Source organism: Microtus ochrogaster, linkage group LG8 (assembly GCF_000317375.1).
Source record: "Microtus ochrogaster isolate Prairie Vole_2 linkage group LG8, MicOch1.0, whole genome shotgun sequence".
NCBI classification, from domain to species: domain Eukaryota; kingdom Metazoa; phylum Chordata; class Mammalia; order Rodentia; family Cricetidae; genus Microtus; species Microtus ochrogaster.
Window position 1 is genome coordinate 5,668,283 of NC_022033.1, and position 13,184 is coordinate 5,681,466.

Genomic DNA, 13,184 nt, shown 5'->3' on the forward strand with positions numbered 1-13,184 from the left:
TCCAGTGCTCCCTCTGGACTCCTCCACCTCCCCCAGGACTCCAGCGCCCCCCTCTGGACTCCTCCATCTCCCCCAGGACTCCAAAGCCCCCTTTGGACTCCACCTCTCCCAGGACTACAGCGCCCCCTCTGGACTCCATCTCCCCCAGGACTCCAGTGCTCCCTCGGGACTCCAGCGCCCCCTGTGTCCTCTTACTCCACTTCCCCATCTCCATGCTCTCCCTCTCCTTGGCTCCACCCCTTTCCCCGCCAGCGCCTGCAAACGACTCGTCTCTTTGGGAGGTGGTGGCAGCGGCTGCAGCACGAAGATCCGCTTAGCACGAGGCGACAGGGTGGCAGCCACGCGGTAGACTTCCCAGGCTCTGCCTCGGTGGTGAGGTCCCGGGGCGCTTCGTCCTCATAGGGAGCATCAGGGAGCGTGGGCGTGGGTGGAGTGAGGAGGGGGTGGAGCAGAACGGGCGGAGCACGAGCGTGGGTGGCGGCCATGGAGCCGGATGGGCCGCGTGCACATGGCGGCCAAGAGCAACGAGGTCCAAAGAGAGGTTGCTCTGCTGCCCTGCAGACCTCGAGTGTCGCACCAGGTTGGGGGTGGGTGAGCTTGTACCCAGGTTTTGCTCAACCCTTGGCTATGCCAGCTCAGACCACGGCCCTTCACCACCGCGAACCCACCTTGGGACTTAGAATGTCGAACTATCGCTTGCTGTAGCTTAAATCCCGCTAGAGACTTTTGTGGAGGTGGGGGAATGTTGAGACATGGTCCCGCTACAGAGCCCAGACTAGCCTGGAATGTGGGCTCTGTCTTTTGCACTTTGAAAATCTCTGTCCGTTAGGCGTCAGCCCCTCTGCACCCCGTAAAGATTGCATGCTCTCTTTCCCATCAGGGGACATCACGATGGCTGCCGCCGAGGTGCCTGTCCCTTCTGAGTCCTTCACCCAAATCAAAGAGCAGAAGTTGAAGCCTGGAGACCAGGAAAAGGAAAAGGAGAAGGGTGGGGTACAAAGAATGGGAGCTCAGGAGTGTGCTGTCGAGGCCGAGTTCTGCCAGCTTCTGGATGCGGGGCCCCAGAAAAACCAGCCCGAGCTGCCTTTGTCGGTCCCGGTGGAGAGCGATAGGAGGATCCTGACCCTGCAGACCCTGCACCTGACCTCTCAGGATGTGCACCTGCAGGGGCTGGGGTGGCTGAGCGGGCCACACTCCGAGGGGTTTCCAGTGATGATGCCACAGGCGGAAAGCTTCGGGCCACTGCCTTCCGTGCTGTGGCTGGAACAAGAGCCCCAGCCCAGCCTTCAGCACTGTGTGGCCATCAGCATCCCAGAAGAGCTGTGCCCACCTGAGGAGCTGGAGCGCACGCAATTCCACCTGGTGTGGGAGGGTGTGCCAGTGGCTGAGGAGGACCCGGAATTAATGCCAGACTTGGGTGAAGGCACAGCCTTGATGAAGGTATGTTCCTTTCCTACACACCGATGCCTTGTGGGAGAGAGGAAAGTAAATCTGATTGTCCTTAGATCAAGGCTTTGGGTGATATTATGTATGGACAAGATAATTTGAAGTTGGAAAGTAAAGCCCAGTATAAAAATAACAAGAGACCTTACCATATATAAACACACATATAATATAATACAATATAATATATGTGTGTTTGTTTGTTTGTTTATTTATTTATTTATTTTTGATTTTCGAGACAGGGTTTCTCTGTAGCTTTTGGTTCCTGTCCTGGAACTAGCTCTTGTAGACCAGGCTGGCCTCGAACTCACAGAGATCCACCTGCCTCTGCCTCCCGAGTGCTGGGATTACAGGCGTATGCCACCACCACCCGGCTTATGTGTGTGTTTTAAAAAATCTACAGGATTTAATCCCAGCACTTGGGAGACAGAGGCAGGCAGTTCTCAGTGAGTTTGAGGTCAGCCTGGTCTACAAAGTGAGTTTCAGGACAGCAAAACAAGACAAAACACAAAAATGTTACAGGGAAAAATGCTATTTGTGTGAGGTGCGTTGCGTTTGAAAAAGGAAATACAATGGCCTGGAGCTACAACTCAGCTGGTACAGTACCTGCCTGCACGCATGGAGCCGGGTTTTCATCCCCAGTCCTTATAAATCTAGCTTGGAGGCCCACAATGGGGCATTCACGAGGTGGAGGCAGGAGGAGGAGAGGGTCAGGGTCATCCTCAGGTATATAGTGAGTTTGAGGCTGGCTGGACGACAGACCCTGTAAGAACCCAAAAGAAAAACACCACCGGGACTGGAGAGATGGTCCAGTGGTTAAGAGGGCGGGCTGCTCTTCCTGAGGATCTGGGTTCGATTCCCAGCACCCACATGGTAGCTCACAGCTGTGTGTGACTTAGGTTCTAGGGGACCCAACACCCTCACTCAGCCATACATGCAGGCAAAATACCAATGCATATAAAACATAAAATAAATATTTTATTTTTATAAAATAAGACCGAGCCACCACAGAAACCCCGATGCTAAGTTAACGTCAGCTTAATTGCACGCGTTTGGTAGCTGTGAACAGCCTTGTGTGTTTGCTTTTCCTTCTGTGTTCTGTGGTTTGCCAGAACGAAGAACTCCATCAGACTGTAAGTAACAGTGTTGCCTCTGATTGCTTGTCTTCACTTATCAGTTGGAAGACGGTGAGAAGGACCAAGTGTTGCCAGAAGGAGGACCAGAGAAGGAAGGAGAAGAGAGATACCTTTTTGTGGAAGTGGCACCGGCTGATGAAGGAAACGATGAAATCGTTCTGACCATTTCCCATCTGAACCTAGAAGAACAGCAAGATCAGCCAAACCAGACAAGTGCGACTAAGGCTGCGGCCACAAAACCTCCAAGGAAGGCCAAGGGTAGGCTGGCCCGCTTGCATGAAATGCTGAGACACCCCCTGTTTTTCTTGTGGGAAGGTGGCACTTGTTGAATTTTGAGGTGTTGACTTTTATAAACTCCTTTCAGAACATCAGGAAATGGAAGAAATTTTAAACTGATGTTCTATATTGAAAATTGAAGCCAAAAGGGTTTTTTTTTTGGGGGGGGGGGTTGTTGTTGTTTTTGTTTTTGTTTTGCATATAGACATTTTAAAAAGTGGTTTTTAAATGTCCCAGAAAGTATTATGCACATAAATCACAGACCAGGCCCGGGGCTCTGCTTTCTGACTTGAAGTTCCTTGGGGGCAGGTGATTACAGAGCAGGGAGCAGCAAGCCCTGGCCCCGAAGAAAGGCAAAGAGTGAAGGGAATGGGACCATGGAGCCCTTCCTGCAGAAGGCTAGAGGCTAGGCAAGGGGACAGCAAAGCTGGGGGTCAGAAAGAAAAACAGAGGGAGACTGGAGGGCAGGAAGAAAGACTGAGCCAGGCTGGGGGTCATTGTGGAGAATGAAGCCAGCTTAGGAGCTGGGACCAAGGGTCAAGCCAGAAGAAAGAGTGGCCTTCAATGGCCCTGTCAGGGCACTCAGAGGCAGGGCCCTGTGGAGCTCTGTGGAGGTCTTATAACAGCAGCGTAATAGATGACATCCTAGCGGCCCACAGGAGGAATTTGACTCTTACAGTGGTTTAATGGGCTGCTGTTTTAAAGTCATTTCTCACTTATTTAAATCAAGACATTTTATCCCATTATCCCAATTTTGAGATGACTTTTAAAAAGTCCTCTCTGACTGAAATTGTGGCTCGGTGGCTCAGCACTTTCTTAGCATGCATGAGAGCTTGGGCTCCATCCCCGGTCCAGCAAGGAAAACAAAGAAGCCAAGAAAACACCATGAAAAGTCAGTCCATGACAGCACACTGCCTCTTTGTCTTCTAGTGACCCACGGCCAGGCTAGGAAGGAGGTGACTCCGTTTACAAAGGGACTACCCACCCTGCTAACACTTCAGTTCCCTTCTGCGGGGCCAGGGCCATTCCCGTAGGTTTCTGCCTCTGAAGGTGGCTCTTGGCCTTAGGGCAGCTTCTCATACAGTCGGTCATGAGGCTGTAGCCCCAAATTTCTCGCCTACCTCGCTTTCCAGCTTTTAATGTATTTGTAATCCTGTGCAATCATCATCACGTTAATTCCAAAACATTTTTTATCACCCCCGAAAGAAATCTCCACCATTCATTACTTTCCCTCCCTGGCCTCCTAGCCCTGGGAACCACCAATATGTCCATAATAATACTTATAAACCATGTGGCCCCTGGATCCTTATTCTTTCACTTAGTCGTTTCAGGATTCAGCCTTATTGTAGCATATAGTAGCATTTTCTTTTTAACAACTGCCTAGTGTTCTATCGTATGGACATACCACAATTATTTATCTGCTTGTCCCTTGCAAAGAGGTTGTTCCCGCTCTTTGCTATTGTGAATGGTGTTGCTATCACTATTAATAATTTGGGGGAATGTACATAAGGAGTGGATTTCTGGGTCATATCTTCGTTCCATGTTTAACGTGTGTGTGTGTGTGTACATGCATGTGGAAACCCTACAGGAAGAGGTCACAGACTGTGTGTCTGTACCACTCTCTACCTTACTCTCTGGAGACTGTCTCTCTCACTGAACCTGAAGCTGGGCTGGAGACCAGCAAGCTCCAGCAATCCCCCTGTCTCCAACTCCCACAACACTAGAGTTAAAGGCATTCAAAGTCACGCCTGACTTTTTATAAGGGCACTGGGGATTTGAACTCGGGTCTTTGTGCTTGCATAGAAAGCACTCTTCCACTCTAAGCCATCTCTCCCAGCCTTGTCTAGCTTTCTGAGAGACTGCCGGATGTTCTCCATAGCTACCTGCAGTGTCAGAGACTCGTTCCTCCACACCCTTACCAAGCCAGTTTCGGTGCTGTGTCCCGTTGTTCTGATGGTTGTTCCGATGGTCCTGGGTGTGAAAAGGAGTCCTGCTGCTTTTGTTCACGTCTTCCTAGTGGCCGTTGTCTCCAAGCATGCATTGCCCCTCTGTGTGTGGCCCGTAGAGAAACGCCTGCATAGCCTCGGCTGCTGTGTGAGTTTCCGGTGGCTGTTGTCACCAAGCAGCAGTTGCTCAGTGCCTTAAAACCGCAGGTGTGATCACCCACGGTGCTGGAAGCTCCTTGGGAGCTTCATCAAGAAATGTTAACGGGGGGGCTGCTCCTCCTTCGCAGCTGTGTCCTGCCGGAGGACGTCCTCACTTGTCTGTCTGGCCTGGCTCTGCCAAGTGGAGCTGCTGAGGTACAGGAAAAGACTGTATCTAGTCCAGTAGCCACGGGCCACGTGGCTGGTGGGCGCGAACGTGAGGCTTACATCAGAGAGGGGCCACGTTTCGTTTTCATTTTAGTTATTTTAGATACAAACCTAAATAGTCGCGTGGAGCTGTTGGCTGTGGTTTCGTTCCGCTTCCTGCCAGTTTGCCAGAGCTCCCTGGCTTGGGAGGAGGATGCTGAGAAGCCAGGCGGGAGTCTCCCTTTCACTCAACAGAGAACACATGCACTCGGGTCCACGTTTAAGGGAGATTCTCTTCTAGGACTCCCTGCTTTGAGCAGACACTTCATCTTCTGTCCTTTCTGATCCCTGCCACACTCTAAATGTTGTGACATCTCTTTAAGACTAATTTTTTTTAATTTTGTTTTTGTTTTATTGTTTTTTGAGACAGGGCTTCTCTGTGTAGCCCCGACTATCCTAGAACTCACTCTGTAAACCAGACTGACCTAGAACTCATAGAGATCCACCTCTCTCTGCCTCCTGAAGGCTGGGATGAAAGGAGTGTGCCACCACTGCCCAGCTAGGATTGATTTATTTTTAATGTGTGTGTGTGTGTGTGTGTGTGTGTGTGTGTGTGTATTCATGTGTCTCTGTGCACCATCTGTGTGCAATGCCCATGGAGGCCAGAAGAGGGCACAAGATTTCTGGAATGGGTGTTGCAGGCATTAGTGAGCCCCACTGGTGCCTGTTCTGCACAGCAGGAAGATGGGTTAGGGACCTAAACAGAAACCTATTTCCTGACAAGACGCTCTCAGTCAAGCACGGGGTATCCTGAGGTGTTGAGACATCTCCTAATCCTGGCCTTTGCTGGAACTGCTCAGGACAGAGCTTCCCAAATGTGGCACTGTGTCTTCTCCCTACAGGAAAGCCACGCACCTTCCAGTGTGACGTCTGCCTGTTCACATCTTCCAAGTTCTCGACTTTTAACCGCCACAAGAAAATTCACAACGACGAGAGAGCTCACCTGTGCCACCTGTGCCTGAAGGCTTTCCGCACTGTCACCCTCCTTCGGAACCACGTCAACACCCACACAGGTGAGGCACCCTGGGTGACCTTCCTTCCCAGATGTGCTGCACACCTCAGGGAGGGTGCAGGGAGGGGGGGGAACCGGTGAGTTCTCCCTTCTCCTGGGGCTTCACTGCAGTTTCTGTTGGTGTTGGTCTACCTAGCAAATAGAAAATCCCAGGAGCTGGGGGTGGAGCTCCCTGCCTAGTGCATTGCCTAGTGCATGCAGGGTCCTGGGCTTCGTCCCCAACACTGCAACAGGAAAGGGAATTGCAGAAGCAACAGCTCAGACGTTTAAATAATTTTCCTCTCAGTGCATAGTTTAAAGAGTTTTGTCAGGCGGGCGATGGTGGCGCACGCCTTTAATCCCAGCACTCGGGAGGCAGAGGCAGGCGGATCTCTGTGAGTTCGAGACCAGCCTGGTCTACAGAGCTAGTGCCAGGACAGGCTCCAAAGCCACAGAGAAACCCTGTCTCAAAAAACCAAAAAAAAAAAAAAAAGAGTTTTGTCAGTATCCTCTTGGCATCTGCTAAACTCAATTTGTTGCCCGTGCTTTGTAAAAATGAGGACTCAAGCATGCTAGGGAAGTTCTCCACTGCTGGGCTACATTCACAGATCTTTACTTTCTATGTTGAGACAGGTCTAAGTTGCCTAGGTTAGTCTGGATAGTCTGGACCTTGTGAGCCTCCTGTTTCCGCCCCTGAGCAGCCAGGATGGTGCCCTTGGGCCACCAGCCAAGCTCATTTACTCCATCAATTCCTTATTGTCGTTTGTCCTGAGTTTTAGTGTCTAATTTATTAATTAGGCCTAATCATGAGCGTTCAGGGACCACTTGTACCTTGCTCTCCAACAAGAAGGTGGGTTCCCCTTATGCAAGTATTTATGCTTAGTTTTGTCTTTCTTCATCTGTTTTGTTTTGGAAATAGGTCTCACCTGTAGCCTACTGATCTCCAGCCACCAATCCCCCCTGCCTTAGCCTTCTGAGGGCAGGGGTTACCAGGCTGCCCGCACCATTCCCAGCTTGGTTTTGCCCCCTCCACACGCCTTCTTGAATTTCAGCTAAAAGCACTGACTGTTACCCAGAGCGTTGTCTCGTACATCTGTGATATTTATAGTTCAAAGAACTTCTTAATTGCTGAAGCCTTTTCAGACTGCCATTTCAGAACTAAGAAGTCACTGGAAGTTTTGCAGTTAAGTCTTGTTTGAAAAAGTGTAAACCATGTGATTTTTCTAGGAACCAGGCCCTACAAGTGCGGGGACTGTGACATGGCATTTGTCACCAGCGGAGAACTGGTCCGGCACAGGCGTTACAAACACACTTATGAGAAGCCCTTCAAGTGCTCCCTGTGCAAGTATGCCAGCGTCGAGGTGAGGCCCCTTCCGCCAGCCTTGTACAAGAGTGAGAAATCACCACCCCGAGGGAGAGGCTAACCCGTTACTCAACTGTTTACCATATTTGAAAATCTAGGCCAGAAGCAAGCCACAGGCATTAGTGTCCAAACCGGATATAGGAAATTGGAGCTGGGTATGGTGGCTCACACCTGTAATCACGGTACTGTGGCAGGATGGTTGCTGTGAGTTCAGGGCCAGCTTGGTCTTCATACTGACCATCAGAGGACAGCTTGAGGGAGCTAGTTCTCCCGTTCTGGAGGGTTAAGCTTAGACCTCTAGGCTTGGCAGCAAGCACCTTTACCAGCCGCGTCATCTCACTGTCCCCAAACAATATTTATCTGTATTTACTTTTACTATTTTTTAAACCGGGAGAGGTGGCATGTGCCCACGAGTACAGGTCCCTGTGGAGACCGATAAAGAGACCAGATGCCCTGGCGCTGGAGTTAAAGTGGTCAGGAGCTGTCTGACAGCCGTGCCAGGAACATGGCTTGAGTCCTCTGCAAGGGTAATCCATGCTCTTAGCTGCTGAGCCAACAATATTTAAAAGTATACAGATTGTAGATATTAGCTACAATTGAGAAATAACCCCGGGGCTGGAGAAATGGCCCGCAGTCACGAACACCAGCTGCTCTGGCAGGGGATCTGGTTTGACTCCCAGCACTCATGTGGTGGCTCACAACCAAATCTCTGTAGCTCCAGTTCCAAGAGATTAGATGCCCTCTCCTCTGGCCTCTGGGCACCGGGCACATACATGCAAGCAAAGCACTCACATGCACAAAGTGAAAATTTAAGACCAAAGAGAGAAAGAGACCCCTTTGACTTGTTGAAAAGGCCTTCCCAGTACTTTATGCCACTGTCAGGGTCACAAACCAGAGTGTCTCCTCTAGCATAGAACTTGGGAGTTTGGACTGAAGCTGTGCCCCCGACACTACCTGGACAGACCCATAACTGATGGCTTCAAGATGTAACCCTGTCCACACACACCACAGCACCAGGGATGCCAATGGAATTATCTGCATGCTCTGCTCATGACAACTAAGTGTGTGTGGGGGGGGGTGTCTGCGTTATGTGTATATATGTGTGTGCTACATGTGTATGTGTGTGGTGTGTATGTGTGTGGTGTGTGTGCTACATGTGTGTGGTACGTGTGTGTGTGTGTGTGTGTGTGCGTGTGTGTGTATTCTGTGGCACTAGGGCTTGAACCCAGGGCCTCCACCATGCTAAACAACTGCTCTATCACTGACCTATGTTCTCAGCTGTGTTTTCTTTTTTGAGACAAGGTCTCACTAAGTTGCCCATGCTGGCCTTGAACTCACTCTGCAGCTCAGGCAGTCCTTGAACTTGAAGTCCTCCTACCTCAGCTTCCTGAGTAGCTGGGATGACCGGCCTGGGCAGCTGCTGTCAGGACCCTCGGTGAAACAAAGGCCATTTGTGGCTTCTCCAACAGTCTGTATCCGAGGTTCCACCTCACATGAGAGCACTGACTGCATCCTGGTCTGAGCCTGGCAGAAGCGGGTTAAGCGGGGACTCTTAACAGGAACTAAGCTAAAGGGGACAGAGCAAGCTTAACCGCGGCAGTGACGCAAGTGTGTTTCATAAATCGGGGGATTTCACAGACGGGTCGGAATTCGGTTCCAAGAACCTCTTTCTGCTGTGGCTATTTTTAAAAAGAGCGTTCCCAGCTGAGGCAAAGGTTGTGACAGCAACGTGAGGGTTCAGGAGGTATCCAACAAGGGCACTCCGAGGCTCCTCATGAGAAGGACTTACTATGGGTGTCCCACCATTCTCCCCAGGAACTCTGAGACCCTGCCCAGTGGCAGAGTGCCCATGCAGCCCAGGGATGGCCCCAGGGGCACTGCCCACAGTGCTGCTGTCTTGATGGTACCTTCTGGCTAGCACTCCGATAGGGTGATGGACTGTGCCCTCCCTACCCCACCCCTTTACACGTGACCTAGCAAAGTAGATTAGACACACCAGTTTATGATGCTTTTGCATTCTGCTGAGCCCCTTGGAGGCAAGTTCGAGGCCTGCCTGGGCTATAATGTGAGCTCCGGGCCAGCCTGTACAACTTAAACATGGTCTCAGAATAAAAAGTAAAAAGAGCCTGGAGATGTAGTTCAGTGGTAGAACACTTGCCCGCCTCGAGAAGCCAGGCAGGGACGTCCTATGTTACCATCTCTGATCGCCTACCGTTCGCCTCCTGAACCCTGGAACCTCCCACACTGCAGTGTTAAAAAAAAATCTTTTTCTTTCCTTTCTGTGATACATGAAAGTTGATCCTCACAGTTCTTTAAAAAAAATCAAGCCGAGTCGTGTGTCTCAGCCTTGCTTTACACTCCAAGTCTTCCTCTGTTCTTGAATGTCCTTCCAGGCTCCTGCGTTCCAGGGAAGCAGGTCCATTTATCCTTGCTGAGCGTAAGCAGGGCTGATGTGGGCTCCCAGGCCTCCAGTCCAGTGTGGCCAATGGCTCTGCTCCCCGGGGAACACCGAGAGAAAGGGTGGTAGGAAAGCAGGCCGCTGTGGTGAGGAAGTTTCACACGGGTTCCTACGTGGTGACCTTCGACCCCTAGTAGAGTTCATTCTTCCCCATACAGCTCCCCTCTTTGTTACCTGTGTTTGTGTCTGAGACGGGAGCCCCTAACGTGGCCTTGGTTGGTCCAGCACTCACTCTGTAGCTTTGGCTGGCCTGGAACTCACTGTATAGACCAGGCTGACCTCAAACTCACAGAGATCCCCTTGCCTCTGCCTCCCATGTGAGTATAGCAAGACCATCATACAGGAGGCTGAGGCAGTAGGATCATTGAGAATCTGAGGCCAGTCCCTGTCTCAAAAACATCTTTAAGTCAGTAGCACACAGAATCACCCTTCGGGGCAACAGTCTTGAACTCAGTTAGCGGCGACCCGTGAGGACGTAATGGTCCAACTTTCCCACCTTGGAGAGCTTTCCCAGCGTGTGTCTCCGTGGTGATTTAAACCTTACTGCCACCATGAGCGGACAAGGACTTGGGAATAAAAAGGAAACATACACAGCATTGAGCAGAAGCTCTGTTTCTGTTTGTAAAGTGAAATTGAGTGTGGAAGTCTTCAAACTGCTGCTCATTCACCAACCCCAAAGGATCTTGTGTGTACAGCCAGTGGCAGAACTAGGAACCATCAGCAGATTGGACAGTTCTGTTTTATGGGACACCCTGATGCTGAGGTCTGGTTGAATTAAATTTTTCCTTTTGCTTTTTTGAGACAAGGTCTCTATAGCCCAGGTTAACTTTGGGTTCATGGTATGACCCAGGCTGTTCTCAAACTTGCAGCAATCCTCCTGCCGTAGTTTCCCCAAAGTTGGAGTTGCAGGCATGTACTAGGTTCCCTTTTTTCCCTATTCTCTTTCTAGGTTTATTTTTTGGGGGGTTGGGGGAGAAGAGTGTTTGAGACAAGATCTCCTGATGTAGCCTAAGTGAACCGTGAATTACAGCAACCCTCCTGCCTCAGTTTCTTGATTTCTGGGTTGCTCATATCTTTCACAGGAAGTTGGTTAACTGAAACCCTGACTACCCTTAGGTTCCCATCGCAATAACTCTTTCCCACCTGTCCTAGGCAAGCAAGCTGAAGCGTCACATCCGCTCACACACGGGTGAGCGTCCCTTCCAGTGCTACCAATGTACTTATGCCAGCAAGGACACCTACAAGCTGAAACGCCATATGCGGACCCATTCAGGTGAGAGCCATGCTCACACCCAGGCGAGAGTCATACACCCTCTCAAATGAGAGCTGTGAGCCTGCTCAGTTGGTTCATTGCGTAAAAGGCTAGGCATGCCCAGGTCTCCTCACTCTACACAATCTCATGCACCCACTCTGAGCTAGTGAGGGGCCACCAGGGTTTCACATCTGAGCCCTGTGACCCTGCTGTCTGGCTTGTCTTTCCAGTCCTGTGCCATTGAGGCTAAACCTATGGAAAGGTGAAGCCCCAGCCCAGGCATCCTTTGGGAAGGACAGGGCTCATGGGGACACCATGCCCCAGGAGTCACTTGTTGTTCATGTCCCAGGTGAGAAGCCCTATGAATGCCCCACTTGCCATGCCCGCTTCACTCAGAGTGGGACCTTGAAGATCCACGTGGCACAGAAGCATGGAGAGAATGTGCCCAAACACGTGTGTCCCCACTGTGCTACCGTCATCGCAAGGAAGAGCGACCTGCGTGAGTGCCTGGTTTAACGGTGTCCCCTTGGCCACAGTACAGACCTGCCCTTTGGACTCCCAAAGCTGCAGGGCCTGCCCAATTCTGAAAGGCCTGGAGAGCTTGGGAAACTTTTCTAGAAATGTTTTTACAGAGGTCCTGTCCCGCCCTCTGGTGGCCGATCTGAGTAAGTGCGGTTCAGGAGCTGCCAGCCCAGTCTGCATACCTGTCTGATCAAATCCATGGGTATTGTTTTTATCTCGTGTTGGATTTGCTCTTACAGATAAAGACACTGAGACTGAAAGACACAGGTGATTTTTCTGCCAGGGACAGCGGTCACGATGACAAAGCTTAGCCCTGTCTATGTCCCCTCCTCAGCCTGCCGTTTGCACACTCGGCCGGGAGCTTGGGGTATAGAGGGGGATCTGAGGAACTTGCTTCAGTAAGAGGAAACCTGAGACACAAAGTCTGCCTTCTCCTGTGGTGAGCTTTGTGACACAGGACACCCCAGGAGAGGTGACGTTTGCAGGGGCGACTCTGTGTATGCGCTTGGGAGCCTGCAGTGCAACCAGCCCTGCAGAGAGAGTCAGACAGCCTTTAGCATAGGAGCAGCACATGTGGAGGGCAGAGTTTATTTAGGGCAAGGTGTTGTAGGAGCTGCGGGTTACATTCCGCCACCCAGCTCCTGCCACCGGCTAGCTTTACCCAAAATAACAGCACACAAACTGTATTCATTTAAACACTGCCTGGCCCATTAGCTCTAGCTTCTTCTCTGCTAACTCTCACACCTGGATTAGCCCATTTCTAATAATGTGTGTAGCACCCCAAGGTGCGCTTACTGGGAAGATTCTAGCCTACGTCCATCCTGGGGTCGGAGCTTCATTGTCCTGCCCCAGAGAGGAGAGCTATCGAGTCTGAGCTCACTTCCTCTTCCCCCCAGCATTCTGTTCTGTTTACTCCGCCTACCTAATTTTCTCCTATCAGGGCCAAGGCAGTTTCTTTATTTAACCAATGACCTTCCTCCATCAGCAAGGAGCTGTCAAGGACAAGGAGATGGCAGGGGAGCCCCTAGATCTCCAAGGACTTCCTATTTGTCCTCTTCTTTTTCCCCCTCTCTGCCCCCAAAGTATGATGTCACAAGAGACAGTAAAAGTATCCGTAAAAATAAAAGTCCTCCCAGTTGCCTCGGAAAAAATCCCAGAGATTTTGGAAATATCCCTGCAAGGTTAAAGGCATTTGACCAATTTTAATTTTTACCTTTCGTCTGGAACATTCTGTCAATGCCTCTGGGTTCCTGCAGTATCACCAAGCACTGCACAGTGGGACCTGTTCGGACAAAAGGACCAGTGGTCAGTTGTCAAGTAGAACCTGTTTGTCGCATGCTAGAGGGGACTGATCTGCAGCCCCTGCAGGGGTGCTGTAGCTGTGTGGTGTAG

The 13,184-nt window shown here is 50.8% G+C and overlaps 1 protein-coding gene across 1 annotated transcript in view; it reads left to right on the forward strand.

Moving 5' to 3' along the window:
- The first annotated feature begins 891 nt into the window (after positions 1-891).
- The window catches only part of Ctcfl (CCCTC-binding factor like), a 21,742-nt gene continuing 9,449 nt past the window's right edge, over positions 892-13,184 (forward strand). The window contains exons 1-6 of the mRNA XM_005363121.1: positions 892-1,440; positions 2,621-2,837; positions 6,049-6,219; positions 7,425-7,558; positions 11,171-11,291; positions 11,620-11,769. Of these exons, the coding sequence (XP_005363178.1) occupies positions 892-1,440; positions 2,621-2,837; positions 6,049-6,219; positions 7,425-7,558; positions 11,171-11,291; positions 11,620-11,769 (1,342 nt within the window). The remainder of the gene's footprint in view (positions 1,441-2,620; positions 2,838-6,048; positions 6,220-7,424; positions 7,559-11,170; positions 11,292-11,619; positions 11,770-13,184) is intronic.